At 45.5% G+C, this 19,854-nt stretch overlaps 1 protein-coding gene across 2 annotated transcripts in view; it reads left to right on the forward strand.

Moving 5' to 3' along the window:
- cd276 (CD276 molecule) overlaps positions 1 to 19,854 on the forward strand; it is a 70,668-nt gene that overhangs the window by 39,754 nt on the left and 11,060 nt on the right. Inside the window, exons 5-7 of one of the 2 annotated variants that reach the window (XM_076989633.1) lie at positions 3,743 to 3,877; positions 9,490 to 9,543; positions 16,990 to 17,027. In XM_076989633.1, coding sequence (XP_076845748.1) covers positions 3,743 to 3,877; positions 9,490 to 9,543; positions 16,990 to 17,012 — 212 coding nt within the window. In that variant the 3' untranslated portion in view covers positions 17,013 to 17,027. The remainder of the gene's footprint in view (positions 1 to 3,742; positions 3,878 to 9,489; positions 9,544 to 16,989; positions 17,028 to 19,854) is intronic. The other variant, XM_076989642.1, reaches the window with a different exon arrangement.

A 19,854-nucleotide genomic window follows, 5' to 3' on the forward strand; every position in this document is an offset into this window, starting at 1 on the left:
GCTTTAAACATGTGCAACAGGAGAGACGTTCTTGACATCTGTGGTTTCAGTAAACGAAGTGTGTGTCTTCCTGTGTGTCCATTTAGTTGCATCACTCGACACTACACAACTGTGGAATTCAGACATGTTGGCCTTTACAATCCAGAACACAGTTCCTGTTCAAACAGACGTCCATCTTTGTGTGTGACATCTGACTGCCTCAGTTGCTCCCTGTGGCCACTTTCTTTGGCCTATACACCTCTCCTCACCTCCCCTCCTCTCTCCTCTCTTTGCCTCTCCTCCTGTCTTCTCTTCATCTCCTCCCCTCCCTCTCTTCTTCCTCTCCTCCCCTCTCCTCTTCCTATTCTCCCATCTCCTCTCATCTCCTCTCCTCATCCTCAGTGCCCTAGAGTATCGGTTTGGCATTTAGCCTCAAGGAAGCTATTTCTAAGCTGGTCCCTCTTCCTTGTTTCTGCCTGGAGGCTCATCCCTCTCTTTCCTCACTACCTGCCTGTCCCTGCCCCCACGCTGCCACGTGGAGGTGTCACACTCTCTCTCCCTCTCTATCTCTCTCTCTCTCTCTCTCTCTCTCTCTCTCACACACACACACACACACACACAAATTCTCTCTCACCCATAAACACCACACACACACACACACACACACACACACACACACACACACACACACACACACACACACACACACACACACACACACACACACACACACACTTCTCACTCTCTCTTTTTCTTGCTGTCAAAGATAAGGGAGGTGGTTTCTTTTATCCTTGATCCAGGTGTTTGTCAGTATGGTGAGGCGGAGGTGGTAGGTAAGAAGAGGCCAGAGACCCTGTTGTTTCCACAGACAAAAGCGGACATCGTGGGGTGGGATTCTAAACAGGTGCTACTGTGATCCATGCAAGCATGAGCGGTGCCCCTGAATCCATTGCTAGTGCTTCTAATAACACCCTCTCATCACATGTGCCTTAACGTCCTTTTAAATTGGTAGTACTGTATTTAGAATGTAGATGTCATACTGGTAATAATAGCAATTCAAGTGATTGTACATTGAACCATCTATCCCTGTGGAAAAAAAACTAAACAAACAGAGGAGTCAAAGGAGGTGCTCCGTCCCAAGCTGGGAGACACAGAGACGGGGAGAACAAGCCACAGATGAGCAGGACTGTAGAAAGGAGGGAAGGTGGATGATTGGTAAATAGAGCCATTAGGGACGAATCTATTGCAGTGGGAAACAAAATCACATCATCAAACAGCTAAAAGAGAGAAATATGATCGCGCAGGCCTGCGGGGCTCCAGTGTGGAAATGATAACCCTCCCCAGGATCTGTCTTTATCAGCCTGTTCTCATTCAGCGCAAGGGGCGGGACGGGTGAGAGAGAGAGGGGGAGGAGGGAGGAGAGGGGGAGAGGAAGAGAGGGGGAGGAGGGAGGAGAGGGGGAGAAAGGAGGAGAGAAGGAGAGAGGGGGAGGATGCGGCGCAGCTCTGCACAGCTACTCCGTCTAACACCACATCCATTTATTCCATTATCTCTTTCATACCCCCTCCTTTGTCCTCTTTTTTCTTTTCTCCGTCCATCTCTGTCTCTCGCTCTCTCTCATTCTCTCTCCTCCCTCTCTAACCCCCACCATCGCCACGTCGTTTTCTCGTTCTGCACCTCCGCGTTCACGCGCGCCGACAGTCCCTTATCTCAGGTGGTCCAGAGCACTCGGAAGATTCATTCGTTTTTATTTGTGTTTCTTTTATTGACTTGTTTATTTAGATATATCTCCCCACCCCCGCCGTTCCTCCGCGGCTACATTCGTTCATCTCTGCTGAACCACGTTGTCCTGTGCTTGGATCCAGAAAAAAAAAAAACACCTGGCTCTCCTTGACAAGATACTGTGGGCTTGTATGACATCCCATCCCCTGGTATTTACACAGCTAGCCTTCAAGGACATTAATATAGAAGAAGGTGTCATATTGATTTCTCGCATACACAATTACTGCTTTGGCCACTGAACTGCAGTAAAAGCAGATACCCTTTAATTATTACTGAGTTATTTTGACTCCATAGGCCACACAGCTATTTTATTATTTTTTTTAGTAGTCATTATCTTTTCACAGCCTCCCACCCTGTACTCTCGACCTTCCTATGGTTTCAGAGAAAAAAGACCATTAAGGAGGGGGCCGTGGGTTACACCACACACTTATAGATCTGCCACGCACACCGTGACTTTATGGGTGGAGTCCGGGCAGGTGGATTAAGGCCAGTGTTGGATCGGCCGTGGTTTGCACATGAAATATAAGAGAGGAAGGTGTATAAAAAAAACAAGTGTCAGCCTATAGCGACTTTGTGTTACCCTTCAAACACACACACACACACATGCACACACGCTACCTTATAACTGTAGATGAATAGACTTTGAGTCTGAAAGGTACAGGTTTTTCCATTACGGTTCCATCAGTCTGTCCTGTTTGATGCAAGATGCAGTGAGATTGAGGGAAACGTGTTCTAAAATGGCCCGAACGCCTCACAACAGCCAGACAGCCTGCGAGCGTCCTCTGGGCCGGGCTGAAGGCGCCGCTCAGGACACCATCGTCCTCTGGAAAAACTCTGTCTCATTGAGCGCTTCCACTCTTCCTCTCTTCCAGGCCCCTTAGTCAGTTTTTCTCTCCTCTTTTTTTTCTTCTCTCTCTTCATCTATTGCATCCTAAACCAGAAAGCCATGACCCAAAAAGAATGAGATTTCTTGCCAAGTGTTTAAGCTCAGAGTTCTCTCCCTTTTCAGAGTTCTCTCTAGCCCATAGTTCTCCTTTGCTCGTAGTCTCTCTCTCTCTCTCTCTCTCTCTCTCTCTCTCTCTCTCTCTCTCTCTCTCTCTCTCTCTCTCTCTCACACACACACACACACACACACACACACACACACACACACACACACACACACACACACACATGATTTTTGTAGATGCTGTATAGCCTGAATAGGTACTGTGATTCTGGGTTTATATTGCAATGCAGTTGCTGGACCATTTAGTGGTGCTTCTATTTTTTTGCTCTGCCTTTCTCATTCTATAATATGCACACACACACACACACACACACACACACACACACACACACACACACACACACACACACACACACACACACACTCCCACACTGCCGTGGACAGGAGCACCCAGGGGAAATCTGCAGTAGTCCGCAGTAACTCCCTCTGTCGGTCCGAGCCGGTTTGTTTTGGCCCGCTTCTCCCCCAGCCATGTCCTGTCCATCATGTCACGGCTCCTGTTTTTCTCACGTGCGGTCCTGCCCCCGTCACCCCGTCCACTACCCCGCTACCTTCTCCGCACGCGGCATATTAGGGGAGCAGGACCGTCAGGTGGGCCTCAAGGAAAAGGCTCACGGCAGGGAACCCTGACCCACAATGTGTGTGGACAGAGGCTCTTGTGGTATGGCTGAGGTGCCTTCTGGGAATCTTTCAGAGCCGCTTAAGTGCCTTTTTCGGTGTCGTCAGCAGTCACCCGCACAATTCGGTGCTCTGCGTTGGACATTAGGAGAGCGTTAAAATGATATGAAGGCAGGATGAACACGAAGCGTTGTGAACGGCCGCTAACGCAGCTACTTGTCCCCGTGAGAGTAATGTGATGATGGTGAAGATGATGATGGCCATAAAAGTGAATATTCCATAATACTGACGTCTTCATCTCTTTCTTTCTGTGTGTATATATATATGTGTGTGCGTGTGTGTGTGTTTACACAGCCCAGGGCATGATTTTTCCTCCTGTGGCCCTCTGGGTGACGGTAGGGCTGGCTGTGTGTTTGCTGGGTCTCCTCGTCGCCCTGGCTGCTGTCTGCCACAAGAAGATCAAAGAGAGCTGTGAGGAGATGCGAGCCGGTAAGGGCACCTCACACACTGGCATGCACCAGAGCGCGGAGCTTAAACCCCCCCCCCCCCCAACATCACACCCCACCCCCATCCCCTAAAACACCTTCCTTAACAAGGTATGATACAGCCCAGGAGAAACTAAGGGCCATAGCACAGCGGATACGACTAGGAGGCTTCACCTTGGATCTCCTCCCTGTACCCTTTGGCCATCCAGAGGCTACTTACCCGAGGACCTGTAGTGTAGATGACATTTGTTTTTCCACGCAAAGATGCATACACACGTTTCTGCTGCTGTTGTCCTGAGGATGTGTTTTGTGGAATCTGGTTGTTTGATAGAGTTTAGAGGAAAAAAAAAACTGAACCATGCTGGGCCTTAAGAACAACACTGCACACCTGTATTTGGTTCTTGGGTTGCATTTGGAAAGTTTGCAGACCTTTTCCCACATGTTGGTGTTTTAAAATTGATCCAACTCTATGTGTTTACCATAGCAGAATGAAGTCATATTTAGAGTCAGAACCTTTGTTGTGATGTTTTTGAGTTCTGATATGTCCTTCTTCTACCAGTGGTCCGTGAAATACTCCAACTTTAAATGGAGTACACCTGCCCTATGCGAAATGATCGGATGCAATTCGGAGAGGCACATGCCTGTCTATATAAGGTCTCGCAGTTGATGATCAGAGTGAAACAAAACCGTAAGCAGGATTGTGTCGAGGTAAAAATCTGGTGATGGGTACACGAAAGTGTCTGTAGCACGTGAAGTAGTCACAGTATGTGTGTGAACTGTTCTATTCTGGCTTTCACACTCTGTGCAGTACTGAGTCTGCTCTCATAAGAGTTGCAAATGATCTCACAGCATTTGATACTGTAAACCATGTGTAACGAAGGCTGTAGGCAGCCTACATTACCTGGGGCAAGAACCCAGGTCCAAAGAGCTTTCACCACTGAACCAAAGAGCCAGTTCAATGCCAAAGCTGCCAGAGCCAGATTATTAGTATTGGTAAGTTGGTTATGGTTTGACAATACAAATGACAATTCATATAGATTCACACAAATCTTGAGTTGCCTCAGTTGTTGGAGGAGTTCCTCAGAGAGCTGTCCTTGGACCTCTTCATTTTATATGTTTCTGCACTAGGCCAGACTATTCAGAATCATGGCTTTAAATTCCACTGTTATGCTGACAACATTGAGATTCATATTAGTACTGCTTCCCCCACAACTTTTGCCCATGCATTGAGTTCATGTATCAGATCTAAAACTCTGGTTGCATAATACTACTTGAAACATAATGTTGATAAAACTGAAGTTTTGCTAGTATGGCCCAATATCACTTCTTTAGTGAGTTTTTCAGGCCTCACTGTCGATCTTGATGGAGTTGCTATTAGGTCAGCTCAAGGTATTAAACAACCTGGTCATCTCTTTGACTCATCCCTCACCTTTGAGTCCCATATCAGCCCACTCACCAAAACTGCATTTTATTATTTGTGCATGTTACACACCTTCACCTTTACCCTATGCACAGTAATGCAAGACCATTGATACATGTCTTCATTTCCCCCACATCAGTTACTGCTACTCTCCTCTTAGGGTCTTCCTGCTAAATTGCTCAACCATCTTCAGTACATCCAAACCTCAGCAGCAAGAGTCCTAACGTCTACCAGACATCCTGCACCTATCAGACCTGTCCTTCAACTGCAACACCAGCTACCTGTTATCTGTTGGATAGAGTATAAAATCTTTCTAACTTTCAAAGTTCTCCATGGTCTTCCTCCTACTCGAATCAACCATGGGTGGCAGATTCTTCACTGCTGCTGCTCCACATCTTTGCAGTTCTCTGCCGTAATCTCTTTGTAACTGTTCTACTCTGTCTTCCTTTAAAATCTAACTCAAAACTTTCATCTTTACTTCTCATTATTCTTCCTAGTTTTTTTCCTCTTCTACGCATAAAGCATCCATGGGTTTGCAAAAGACACTATATGAATTTAAATTCTTATTATTATTATTTTATTACAACTTCTAGTACTGTTACTTCATCCGATTGCCATCATCTGGTATTATGAATGGTATTCAGACCCATAACTTAAAGTCATAACTTAAAATATACACATGCGCATTGCTAGGTGTGACTCTGTAAATAATAATCTAACCTTAGTCGTTGCTTACTAGCTCATTAGTTTAGTAGATAGCTAGTTAAACACCACTCCTTGTAGATAAAAAAAATCTGAATGGTTTATTAGCTATAGGTTAATATTATTTTTATATGAGTACATAAATTAATACATACAACTGTATAAAAATATCATACTTTAAAGGTACAATCACTCTTGTTCACTCATAAACTTCCATTAAAATATTAATGGAAAAAAATATTAATCGCAGCAACTGATCCTGCACCTTGCTGGATTTAAGCCAACACACTCAACGTATGGTTTAGGACGGACTTCAAACCATAACTTATATTCACCTGGTGAAGCCATCTGCAGCCCTTTATGGTGGAGTGGCTACTCCTCACTAAAAGGCAGAGTCTGCTAGCAGTTTGCCAAAAGGCACTCTCTCAGACCATGAAAAGCAAGATCCCCTGGTTTTATGAAATGAAAATGGAACTCTTTGGCCTCGATTCCCAGTGGTGTGTATGTTGGAAACCAGTCCCTGGGCCTCATCACATTATTAAAATCCCTACAGTCAAATATGAGGGTGGCAGCATCATGCTGTAGGGATGTTTCTCTGCTACAGGGAATGGGGAACAAGTCAGGAGAGAAGAAAAGACGAATGCAGAAAAGTACAGAGCAAATCCTGGGTGAAAACCTTCTCCAGAGTGCCAGGTTTCCAGGTTCATGTATATTTCATCAAGACAACCACCAGGCAGAAAACACAAGAATGGCTTTGGGATAACTCTGTGGAAGGCTCTGGAATGTCCCAGAGTCCAGACCTGAATTTCTCTGGAGAGACCTGGAAACATGGAAAACATGAAAAGGTCTGAAAACTTGATCCAAACATCAGTGAGCGTTCATTTTAAGGGGCTCCTCAGTGTGGGAAAATGGTAGAAAGCTACAAACACCAAATATGGAAGTGTCCAAATTTGCGTCCTCCAGCCACACAGATGCTCTCTTTAGTCTTATTGCAGTTCATTAACTGGCAAAGTATAATTAACAGCAGCCGTTAACTAGGGAGGGAGAGAGAGAGTGAGAGAGACAGAGCAGGAGCCGGACCAGTTAAGACAGGAACTGAGGAGTGGGGTGATGGGTGGGGACATTGAGGTAGGGGGCGTGGCAGATGTTTTTAGGGATGTTTTGTGCTCTGCAGAATGCCATCACTATCTCAGCTATAATGAGTTTTGCTCATAGTGGAGGAGACATTTAAATAAAAGGTCAGTCTATTGTAACACAGGACCCATGGGCTTTTAAAAATACATCTGCAACTGGAGATGGGAGCAGGGTGGAGGTGCAGACTATCTGTGACTATGTGAGTGAAATGGATTCTGGTGAAAGACGCTCATGTGGACACTCACTGCTCTGAACGGTTCTTCCAAACGCTGCTCTTTGTTGAGGAGGCAGAATTATTGCAGTTCAAAGTCAGTGAGCAGAGATGAATATGATTGGTTAACAAGCAGTGGGTGGAGATTAATATGACTGGTTAACAAGCAGTGGGTGGAGATTAATATGACTGGTTAACAAGAAGTTGGCAGAGATTTATATGATTGATTAACAAGCAGTGGATTTTCAAATACAGATATTATTTAAGAGCATGTGTAAGAATGTAGCACAGCATGACTGAAGTCTAAACGTACCCTTTGTGTAGAACAAAACAAACTTTACATGTTTGTAAGTTAATAGGACACATTACTAGGAACATGAACTTTTAGAATAAAATGGTAGCTAACATCACCCTCCCATACTTGAGCAAAAATACCACTCTTACAACAGGAAGGTATAATTCACATATAATTTACCTGCCTCAGAGGCAGCAGACCATTTATCATTCTGTCTTCCTCAGAGGAACGTTATCACCATGGCAACGTTTACATGGCTGCATGAGCCCGCTGCAGTTCTCCTAGGACGCATGGAACGACATTTTCAGGAGTTCGCTTTAGTTTGCCTGCACAACACCTCGCTAGCTACCAGCAAATGAGTATGACGCAGCTTTAGAGGCTAGCTGGTGTGCCAGGTAGTTTTACTAAAAACTAAAACCATATAAAATGCATTGATAAAATGAAAAGGCAATACCACAATTAAATTAGCATATGTTGTGCACATGAAAAGATAAACCCTGCCCATTGGTAATTTTGATTGACATCAGAGCCATTTAGGTTCCTTCTGCCATCAAGGCACCGAGTAATGATTTCGGACACGGGCATGAGGATGAATAACAGGAACACAGGCTTCCACTTAGGTCTGAGATGGTGCGGGGTCACAGCCCAGGATAAATGCGAGAAGGGCAGGGAGGAGGAAACCACCTAGTCCAATTCTTGCCGCCCACACTGGAATGGGATTTAGTGAACGGGTCACCTGCTGCTGGAGTAATTGAGCTGCATAGTGAGCCAGTGGTCCAGACACGGACTCCCAACACCAATTTCACCTGCTGCTTCAGTCTGGCTCCGCGGGCGTCCCTCTGTCCGCTCTACTGTGGGTTGCTTTCATGCTGGAATAAATATCTGCCGTGTTAGTGGATTTTAGACCTGGTTTGCCTGCAGCTGTATGTGCTTGGAGCAGGTTCCGTTCCGCCCCTGTGGTTTGGATACCGGCGTTCACGTGGCTTGGTGGCTGGTTCTCTTAGAGGCTCCGCCCAAAGGCGTGTGAGATGGCAGCCGACAATGAGGTGGGAAAAGGGGGTGGAGCTTCCACTGCCATGGGGAGAAATGGGTTGGGGGACAAGGGCGGGGCACAAATTGATCCCGCCTTCTCGTTGGGCAAGGCCATCAGGACTGCAGGATCTCCCCTCTTCTCCTCCCTTGTAAATAAATGAATGAAGTAGATTGTGGGTGAAGGACACGAAACTCTTCACAGTCCACATTTGGAATTTGAAGTCCTTCGTATTTTGTCCCAGAACATAACACACGAATCTCTGGACAGTGGTCTGCAGGAGCCCCTGCTCAATGTCCTGACCTTGACTTTATTTCTGAATGTGCTTGTGGAGATATCTATAAAATGTTTAGCTCACAGGAAAGTTACATATCTCTCACTCCTCCCCTGATATATATAATTTATATATATATAGTTATTATAAAAAGTCGAAAGTTGGAAGAGGTGGATTTAAGTCACAGTGGCAGTTGGAGTGTTAAGTTAAGATTGGTAAGTTTTTTTATTTTCTTGCTTTTATTTTTGTGTGGGAGACAGAATGAGGTGTAGTATGAGAGAGAAAGAGTGAGAAGGGGTATGAGAGTGAGAAGGGGGAGAAAGAGACGCTTTGAACCATCATTGGGCCTGGATAGGTTTTATTTGATCAGTTTATCCTAGTGCAGTGAACATTTTGCATCAGACTAGGTTCAGGCCTGTGATTTTTAAACACACTTGGGCTGTATTTGTACAGACTATGAATGAATATGTTGGCATTGACATCAGAATAATTTTTCAGTTGTGTTCAATAATGTTTCAACGTATCCTTCTCTTTGTTGCACTCTGCACAGAGGAGGAGGCCAAGGAGCTGGAGGAGGCCAAAGAACTTGAAGAAGCCAAGAAGGGTGAGTAGAGTTGGACACTCATGATTCTACCCGCTTCTATTCTATTCCCTGGATTACTCAATATAGGTGATGTCTCAGAGGTCTGATGATACCCAGGTATAAAATTCAAAAATAGCAAGAGAGGTCCGCATAGACAAAAAGAGGTTAAAAATATCTAGACCACTAGTACTGTATTTTTGGGGTTCGTGTACAGCGATTGTTCGCTGTTTCGTTATTATCAGGACATTTTGGGGTTGGTGCTAATGTTAGCTCTGCTGGGCTTTGGCTGGAGAGATAAGTCATGTTTCATCGGCTTAATGATCCCTTAAAGGTATAAAAGCAATTATATTGTTTTAGGAACTGGATGAAAAATATGTTTAAGTCTTATGCAGATCTAAGGTAGATGCTTAACTGATCTGCATATCATTAACATCAAACGAAGTTCCTTTGTCTTTTCTTGCCTTGCTTTAAGCACTGGTAAAAGCAGTGATTCTTTCAGATATGGCACCTCAACCTACATTTTCTGAATAGACCTACAGAATTGTAGAGTGAAAAAAGAGTTCTTAAGCAAAGGCCAGAATTAGCGCTGCCAGAGTTATATGTTGCTGTCCCTGGGGCAGTAATGTCATTAAAGATATTCATTTGACTTCTTTAGTCTGATTGAATTACTCAGCCTGGCAGAGTTGATACTATGAGATTTTAATAAGCAGGCAGGTGAAGGAGGGTCATAAATGGAGAAAAGGAATGAGAACTGAGAGAAGAAGTAAAAGAAAGAGAGACAAGGGTATTGACAGAAGTCCATCTTCCTGCTAATGGAGGGCTCATGAATATTTAAGCTGTGACATGTTCCGCTAACAGGGTCGAGAGCCTAGAACATTCTGTAGCAGAGCCCGGCGTGGCTTGAGAGTGGATTTTCGTGTTTGAAGACTTCATATTCACCTCATGATGAGGGTGAGGACTGGAAGGGGGAGAACAGTTACTCCCCTCTGCTGTTTGTGGAGCGGACCTTATTGAAACGAAAACTCCAACCCCACCTCCTGGAAAAATAACTGACCTTGTGCAAATGGGACTCACTCAGCCTGCCTTCGCAGAACTCAAGCTCAAAAATGTGTCCAAATGTGACCAATAACTCCTCATTCTCTCACGAACTGAGAAGCGGAAATTGTTATCCATCTAATGGCAGTGACTTTAGCCCTCGGTCTGTTCAGGCGACAGCCGTATGAAGCTAATGGAGAGGCATTGCCAGGATCCTTCCTCTCCTGGTTCTAGTCAAGATGGCATTGTTCCCGTAGTCTTGCTCAAGGCTGCATTAAGGATGGATGACTTTTACAGAGAGGTGTTTTAAGTGCTAAGTGCTGTGGCTTATCACCCTTGATATCACACTGCCACTGAATAGGGCCTTTGACTGTGAGGTCACCTCTACACTGGTGAGGATGAGGCCTCCATGTGTGTGTATGTGACAGATAATTGGGTTTTGACCTCGAACGAGATGGAGTCACATTCACACAGCCAAGGTGTTCAATGAAAATCCAAATCTCTGGGTGCTCCCATCTAGTGAAGACCTCTTAATGTTGACAAAAGACTTCAAACGGGCAGCATGTCCTTTGGTTAAACAGAGCAAACAGGGACACTTAGCCCGTCACATGATGGAGGATTAATGTAGCTTACACATAGCAGCAGTGTGTGTTTTGGCTCATGGTGAAAGTTGGGGAATCAGAGTTGAGAGCCATAAATACAGTTCAAGCACTTTCAGCCTCCTACTGAAAGACTTGTCAGAGTCCAACTGCAGATTAGCCTGCCAGATTAAACACAGTAACAGTAAACTTGAATTACAGTTTTGCTTAATTGTTATGTGCTGTACCCAATGTCAAAATGCTTCAACAATGGAGGGGGTAGTGTTGGAGGTGTGTGTGTATGTGTGTGTGTGTGTGTGTGTGTGTGTGTGTGTGTGTGTGTGTGTGTGTGTGTGTGTGTGTGTGTGTGTGTGTGGGTGGGTGGGGGGGGATCAAAGGCTCCCAGCAGGTGAGTGTCACTGGCCATCTGACTCATAGTTCAAAGCGTCAGGAACAGAAGCCCACACACACACACACACACACACACACACACACACACACACACACACACAGCTGACCTTTACATTTGCTTCAATAATAGAGTCTGAACACCAGCACCTACACACCTGCTGTAGAGCTTGTTGTTGTTTTTAAATATAGAACTTTAAACTTGGCTGGATCAACAAATATATATGAGAAATATAGAATTGTATAGTTTTTATTTTACTTATTAAAACCTGAAATATGGGTAGTTCTTTTTTATAGAGTTTTCTTATCCTACATGCATCCTATGCATGCTATCCTATGCATGCTACATCCTATATGCAAAGGTTTAATTCAGTGGATTTCAGGATTTCTACTTTAGGTTTGCTGATTAAACTACCTGATCACATGAAGAGATAACAGGAAGTACTTAATCCTCTTTGCCAATAATGTGACTCTCACATTTGGCATTCTTTAAAACAAATCCATTATTTGCTTTTGAAATTTCTCTCAAGAAATCCATTGATTTGCTATTGTAAATAAGTGAGTCGTTATGGTGATCTACAGTATATGATCGCTCCCTAAAAGTGCAATTGTTTTCTTGGACACTAATTTTATGGTCAATAACTAATTATCTAGAATACTGTCATCGTGCCTATTGGCTTTTTAAAGCTGATTTAAGCATATTTTTTTACACATGTACACTTGCCACTTATTTTATTAGGAGGCCCTGAATTGCATCTCCTCTCACTGGCCACTTCATCCGTTCTCCAGGGTCCAGTCCTCAGGACGTCTGTCCTCCAGGGTCCAGTCCTCAGGACGTCTGTCCTCCAGGGTCCAGTCCTCAGGACGTCTGTTGCTGTGCATAACTCATCATACTCCCTGTAGCCTCTTTGTTATTGGTCAGTTTTTAACCACAGGGCCACTCCTGACTACGTTACTTGGGTGGCAGATCATTCTGAAGTCAGCAGTGACACTGATATGGTAGTGGAATGGTAGTGAAATGGTACTGGTATGGTAGTGGTATGGTAGTGGTATGGCACTGATATGGTAGTGAAATGGTACTGGTATGGTAGTGGTGTGGCGCTGATATGGTAGTGGAATGGTAGTGGAATGGTACTGGTATGGTAGTGGTATGGTAGTGGAATGGTAGTGAAATGGTACTGGTATAGTAGTGGAATGGAAGTGGAATGGTACTGGTATGGTAGTGGTATGGTAGTGGTGTGGCGCTGATATGGTAGTGGAATGGTACTGGTATGGTACTGGTATGGTAGTGGTGTGACACTGATATGGTAGTGGAATGGTAGTGAAATGGTACTGGTATGGTACTGGTATGGTAGTGGTATGGTAGTGGTGTGGCACTGATATGGTAGTGGAATGGTAGTGAAATGGTACTGGTATGGTAGTGGAATGGTAGTGAAATGGTACTGGTATGGTAGTGGTATGGTACTGGTATGGTAGTGGTGTGGCACTGATATGGTAGTGGAATGGTAGTGAAATGGTACTGGTATGGTAGTGGAATGGTAGTGAAATGGTACTGGTATGGTAGTGGTATGGTACTGGTATGGTAGTGGTGTGGCACTGATATGGTAGTGGAATGGTAGTGAAATGGTACTGGTATGGTAGTGGTGTGGCACTGATATGGTAGTGGAATGGTAGTGAAATGGTAGTGGTGTGACACTGACATGGTAGTGGTGTGACACTGACATGGTAGTGGATTGGTAGTGAAATGGTACTGGTATGGTAGTGGTGTGACACTGACATGGTAGTGGAATGGTACTGGTATGGTACTGGTATGGTAGTGGTGTGACACTGACATGGTAGTGGAATGGTAGTGAAATGGTACTGGTATGGTAGTGGAATGGTAGTGAAATGGTACTGGTATGGTAGTGGTATGGTACTGGTATGGCAGTGAAATGGTAGTGGTGTGGCAGTGGTATGGTAGTGGTATGATACTGGTATGATACTTGTATGGTAGTAGTATGGTACTGGTATGGTACTGGTGTGGCAGTGGAATGGTAGTGAGCCGTACACTGGTATGAGTGTATCAGGCATGGCAGTGTTACTGGACATTTTGCTTGTGTCAGTGGAGTCAGTGCTGGGTTTAGAGTGGTAAATCCAGCTAAGTGGGCCTGTGCTCAGAAACTAACCACTAGTGAAACACCAGAGGCCAACCGAAACACATGGCACGTAGCCTCACATGAGCTATAGTCTCTAACAGTATTGGATGTTTCAAATGAATAAATGTCCATAGACTGTATTTATATCTTGCAAAATGAGAGTTCCTTCTGGAAGACATTTCACTCCTGAGCAGTGACTTCAGCGGTGTGCCCTCTGTCAACCACTGCTATGTGTAACGTACACATCCATTCTGACGACAAAAGTTTATTTTCTCTATCATTGTCTTTCTATCTGTCACATCCCCACCCCTTCTCTCACTCTCTCACTCTCTCTATCTCCATCTATCCATCTTCTTCCTGGACACCTCTCTCTCTCTCTCTCTCCCTCTCTCTCTCTCTCTCTCTCTCTCTCTCTTTCTCTCTCTCTCTCTCTCTAACACACACACACACACACACACAGGCTGAATTGTTCATGCCATTCATGCCTGCTCCGTCTCGCCTGCCACGGTAACCCCCGGCAACCGGTCTCCTGTATCTGCAGCCTCCTGGGGGCTCTGACACACATCACACTCTCCGTGTTTTCACTCCTGTGCTCCGGGCTCCAAACACGGTCTGGGCGTCAGCCGCTAATTAGACAAACCCCTCTGCCCTCTGTCTAGTGGAGAGGCCATGGGAAACCACAGCGATAAAGCTGTGGAGGGAGGGAGAGATGCTTAGAGAGAGGGAGGAATGGATGGGATGAAAGGGTGCAGGGATGAGAAAGCTAGAAGCAGAGAACGGAGTCGGATGGGGAGCACCAGAGTCGCGCGTAACGACAGGCGTGTAGTCGGGAGTACAGGAAGTTCACCACAACACACCACAACATCCCTCTCTGCTGCAAACCTTACGTCTCCCCATAGGAAGAAGACCTCATTAAATACTCCAGCTAATTATAAGCGTGGCACTAAGGTGCATTTATGAATGGACACTCAATGCATGTCATTGTACAGCTAACATCTGCCTTGGAAACAAGCAGAGAGGGCGGTAAAGAGGCCAGCGGAGGCTGAGATGTTGGCAGAGAGCTCGACTGAGATGCGTGGTGTCACCTGGTTTCTGTTCGGAGTGCTTATAATGCACTTCTGAATGTAAAGCAGGTGTGTCTGGGGGAACAGTCCCCCAGTGTGTGCTGCACATGAATGGGTCATTAGTAAAAGTCTCCACATCTTGAGTAAATAGCTGAGTAGAAAAGTGTATTTGTGCGCTCATGTGCACGAGGACAGTGCGGCAGAGGACGCTTGAGCGGTCTCTGAAGAGCAGTTTCTATTTGTGAGTGCGGGGGGGGGGGGGGGTGTTTGGAGGGGTGGTGTGGGTGGAGTGAGGAGATGTTTGGAGGGGTGGTGTGGATGGAGTGATGGTGTTGAGGGAGGAGGTGTGTGGAGGGGTGGTGTGGATGGAGTGATGGTGTTGAGGGAGGAGGTGTGTGGAGGGATGATGTGGATGGAGTGATGGTATTGAGGGAGGAGGTGTGTGGAGGGATGATGTGGATGGAGTGATGGTGTTGAGGGAGGAGGTGTGTGGAGGGATGATGTGGATGGAGTGATGGTGTTGAGGGAGGAGGTGTGTGGAGGGGTGGTGTGGATGGAGTGATGGTGTTGAGGGAGGAGGTGTGTGGAGGGGTGGTGTGGATGGAGTGATGGTGTTGAGGGAGGAGGTGTGTGGAGGGATGATGTGGATGGAGTGATGGTGTTGAGGGAGGAGGTGTGTGGAGGGGTGGTGTGGATGGAGTGATGGTGTTGAGGGAGGAGATGTTTGGAGGGGTGGTGTGGATGGAGTGATGGTGTTGAGGGAGGAGGTGTGTGGAGGGATGATGTGGATGGAGTGATGGTGTTGAGGGAGGAGGTGTGTGGAGGGATGATGTGGATGGAGTGATGGTGTTGAGGGAGGAGGTGTGTGGAGGGATGATGTGGATGGAGTGATGGTGTTGAGGGAGGAGGTGTGTGGAGGGGTGGTGTGGATGGAGTGATGGTGTTGAGGGAGGAGATGTTTGGAGGGATGATGTGGATGGAGTGATGGTGTTGAGGGAGGAGGTGTGTGGAGGGGTGGTGTGGATGGAGTGATGGTGTTGAGGGAGGAGGTGTGTGGAGGGGTGGTGTGGATGGAGTGATGGTGTTGAGGGAGGAGGTGTGTGGAGGGATGATGTGGATGGAGTGATGGTGTTGAGGGAGGAGGTGTGTGGAGGGATGATGTGGATGGAGTGATGGTGTTGAGGGAGGAGGTGTGTGGAGGGGTGGTGTGGATGGAGTGATGGTGTTGAGGGAGGAGGTGTGTGGAGGGGTGGTGTGGATGGAGTGATGGTGTTGAGGGAGGAGGTGTGTGGAGGGATGATGTGGATGGAGTGATGGTGTTGAGGGAGGAGGTGTGTGGAGGGATGGTGTGGATGGAGTGATGGTGTTGAGGGAGGAGGTGTGTGGAGGGGTGGTGTGGATGGAGTGATGGTGTTGAGGGAGGAGGTGTGTGGAGGGGTGGTGTGGATGGAGTGATGGTGTTGAGGGAGGAGGTGTGTGGAGGGGTGGTGTGGATGGAGTGATGGTGTTGAGGGAGGAGGTGTGTGGAGGGATGATGTGGATGGAGTGATGGTGTTGAGGGAGGAGGTGTGTGGAGGGATGATGTGGATGGAGTGATGGTGTTGAGGGAGGAGGTGTGTGGAGGGATGATGTGGATGGAGTGATGGTGTTGAGGGAGGAGGTGTGTGGAGGGGTGGTGTGGATGGAGTGATGGTGTTGAGGGAGGAGGTGTGTGGAGGGGTGGTGTGGATGGAGTGATGGTGTTGAGGGAGGAGGTGTGTGGAGGGATGATGTGGATGGAGTGATGGTGTTGAGGGAGGAGGTGTGTGGAGGGGTGGTGTGGATGGAGTGATGGTGTTGAGGGAGGAGATGTTTGGAGGGATGATGTGGATGGAGTGATGGTGTTGAGGGAGGAGGTGTGTGGAGGGATGATGTGGATGGAGTGATGGTGTTGAGGGAGGAGGTGTGTGGAGGGATGATGTGGATGGAGTGATGGTGTTGAGGGAGGAGGTGTGTGGAGGGATGGTGTGGATGGAGGGAGGAGGTGTGTGGAGTGGTAGTGTGGATGGAGGAAGGAGGTGTGGATGGAGGGATGGTGTGGATGTAGGGAGGAGGTGTGGATGAATCGAGGTGTGGATGGCTCTCCCTATAGTATTCCTGCCCTGGTGTCTCGCCCAGAGTTTCTTGACCTTGTGCTGTTTTCCTCCACTGAGGATGTGCTGAGTCCCTTGGTGTCTGATGCTATTTTCCATTTGCTGTCTTTTTCAGTCACAACACCTCTGAAGAGCTAAAGGCAAAGACCACAGGTAAGAATATGTGGATATGTGGATACCTGGATATCTGGATATTGGCTGTTTTTTTATCATTACAGTTCATCATATCAGTACACTTCAATGTTTTATGATGTAGTGACTTACAAATGATCTTATTTAAAATATTGCTCTGTGTAGTAAGTTTTTTTTTTTTTCCTTTTCAAAGGACATGCTCCATTTTAAACAGTCTGGCTTCTCTATTCTCTGGTGATTTCTCACTGTGTGTGTTTCAGTAGAGCAGGGTTAGCTCAGGCCTCTATTATAACGATTCAACGTCGTCTTTATTCCATGAAGGACGTTGCAGAGTACCAGAAGTCTTGACATTTTAATTCTGGAAACCGCAGCAGGTCGATGGTTGCCATGACAAATTCGTTTCAGCCCCTTGTCATTAGAAAGGCCGGATGAGGCGTCCCTCTCCCCATCACATACTATGCTAAACCGAGCTGTTAATCACAATGGCGCTTTGCGTCATTAAAGACTCAGACCCAGGTGTTAATATGTTAGGCAGCAGCAATATCTGTGTGTGTGCGCGTGTGCCTGCGTGTGACGGAGAGAGTGAGAGTCACTCTCGTTTCTAAGCCAAGGGAATTCACCACCACGTCTTGGTTTCCTAGACACGTAGGAGGCTGATTGAAGGCACTGACATCAACAAGCCAAACTATTTTTAAACCACGTCTCTCGTGTCTTAATTGCAAAAACACAAAATGAGTGAATCCGTCTCCTTTGAGATTGGTGCTGCACCCTCCCTGCCCTGATGCGTTGCCAGGGCGCCGTCCAGGGAAATTTGATCTGGTACTGACGAGGAACAAATGTCATTTAGATCAAAACACAAGAATTAGACACAAGTGCCTTGTGCAGATCACATTTAAGATGCTCGACCTCTCTGAGGTGAAACATGAGGAGAACAATCATATCTCAGTAGAACTGGACTGCAAATTAAGTTGTAAAACACCAATCAGGCACAGCATTAAAACCATTGACAGGTGAAGTGAAGAACATTGATTATCTTGTTATAATCGCACCTGTGGAAATATGGGCTAGACTAGACAGCAAGTGAGCAGTTGGTTCTTGAAGCTGTGTTGGAAACAGATAAAATTGGCAAGCTCAAAGACTTTGGAAAAGGCCAGTGATGGCTAGACGACTGGGTAGGAACATCTCCAAAATGAGATCTACTCATTCTAATGGAGCATTTCTGGTATGCAGTAGTTGATACATACCAAAAGTGATCCAGGGACTGGCAGTGCTAGGGTCAAGGGCACCCAAGGCCCATGACCCTGGTCTGCTCCCACAGAAGAGATACTGTAGCACAAATTGGTGAAAAAGTTCATGTTGATTATGATAGAATGGTATCACAACAAACTGTCCATCCCAGGTTGCTGCTTATGTTGCTGTGTGTGCGTACTGACCCCCGAGGAACACGGCCAAGAGTTCAAGGTGGTGATTTGGCCTCCAAACTCCCTAGATCTCAGTCCAATCAAAAATCTGTGGAATGTGCTGGAATAACAGCCCCAATCCATGGAGACCCCACCTCACAACTTACAGGACTTAAGGGATCTGCTGCTAATGTCTAGGTGCCAGATACCACAGCATGCCTTCAGAGGTCTTCTGTGATCCATGCCTTGATAGATAAGATCTACTTTTGCAACATAAGGGAGCCCTACACAATATTAGGCAGGTGGCTTTAATGCTATGTTTGTATGCCTGAACGCACATTTTGTTGTAGATCCATGAATATAACACACTTATGATCATCTTAAATGTAATATATTTAAGTATTTATGTGTGCAATAGAGCTGCTTTTCCTTCACTATTGCAGTGCCTTTACTGTGTCTTACTAACAAAAGGTGAATGCTTTGTAATATCATGATTGCTCAATAGCATGGTGAATGTAACAATATGTGTAAAGATAATCCCTTGGGCTTCTGGGAAAGTATTACTGTAAGTAGAAAGGGTCCTTACTTGATCAAACAAACACATACAAGCACAAATCTAATTAAGAGTGAAATAACCAATCGGACTATTCACTTGTTAATATAGACAAAACTGGGCAAGGGTTATTTCTCAAGGACATTTATTTAATGCTGTTAAATTTGATGAAAGCTTTATATGATATTTTGCTAAAGTCATACTAAGCAATAACTGCAAAAACTGGCCATAATAATTTAATCAATACTATTAAAATGGGCAATAAATTAAAATTGACTAAAAAGGATTAACAGGATATAAGGTCACTAAAACAGCTATTACAAACTACCCATTGTATAACAGCTAACACACTTCATTTGGATTTGCTATAATGCACAGACAAAAGAGTAGAAGATATTATATATTGAAGTAAATAATACTGAAGTAAGAAACAACATCCATTCCAGCAATAACCTTTCTCCTCTAGCTCTTGAGAAGCAGATGGGTTTTTTTGTGAGATACTAGTTAGAAAAATAGAGTAAAAGACAGAGGGAGAATGCGAAAGCTGGAACAAAGAAAAAATGAGAAGTAACTGCAATCCTAGACAGTTCATTTCATCCAGACCAGACACAACAGCAAAGCAATTTCTAAGCACACTAGTACAGGGGCCTGTTTGCTTCTTCAGGCCTGCCTTTCAATCCCAGATAATTTGTCGATGTAGTCATGTTGTCAGTCACCAAATTGAGTGACAAATTTGATCCTTTCTAGTCATCCATTCAGGTTTTGAAAATAATTAATGAATTCAGTCACTCATACTGGTATCGCACTGATTTTAAATCTGTAAACTGTCCTGTGAACTGGACAAATCAAGCCACATTTTAATATCACGGGTCAAAAGGGATGTGGTGCAAATTTG

Source organism: Brachyhypopomus gauderio, chromosome 2 (assembly GCF_052324685.1).
Source record: "Brachyhypopomus gauderio isolate BG-103 chromosome 2, BGAUD_0.2, whole genome shotgun sequence".
NCBI lineage: Eukaryota > Metazoa > Chordata > Actinopteri > Gymnotiformes > Hypopomidae > Brachyhypopomus > Brachyhypopomus gauderio.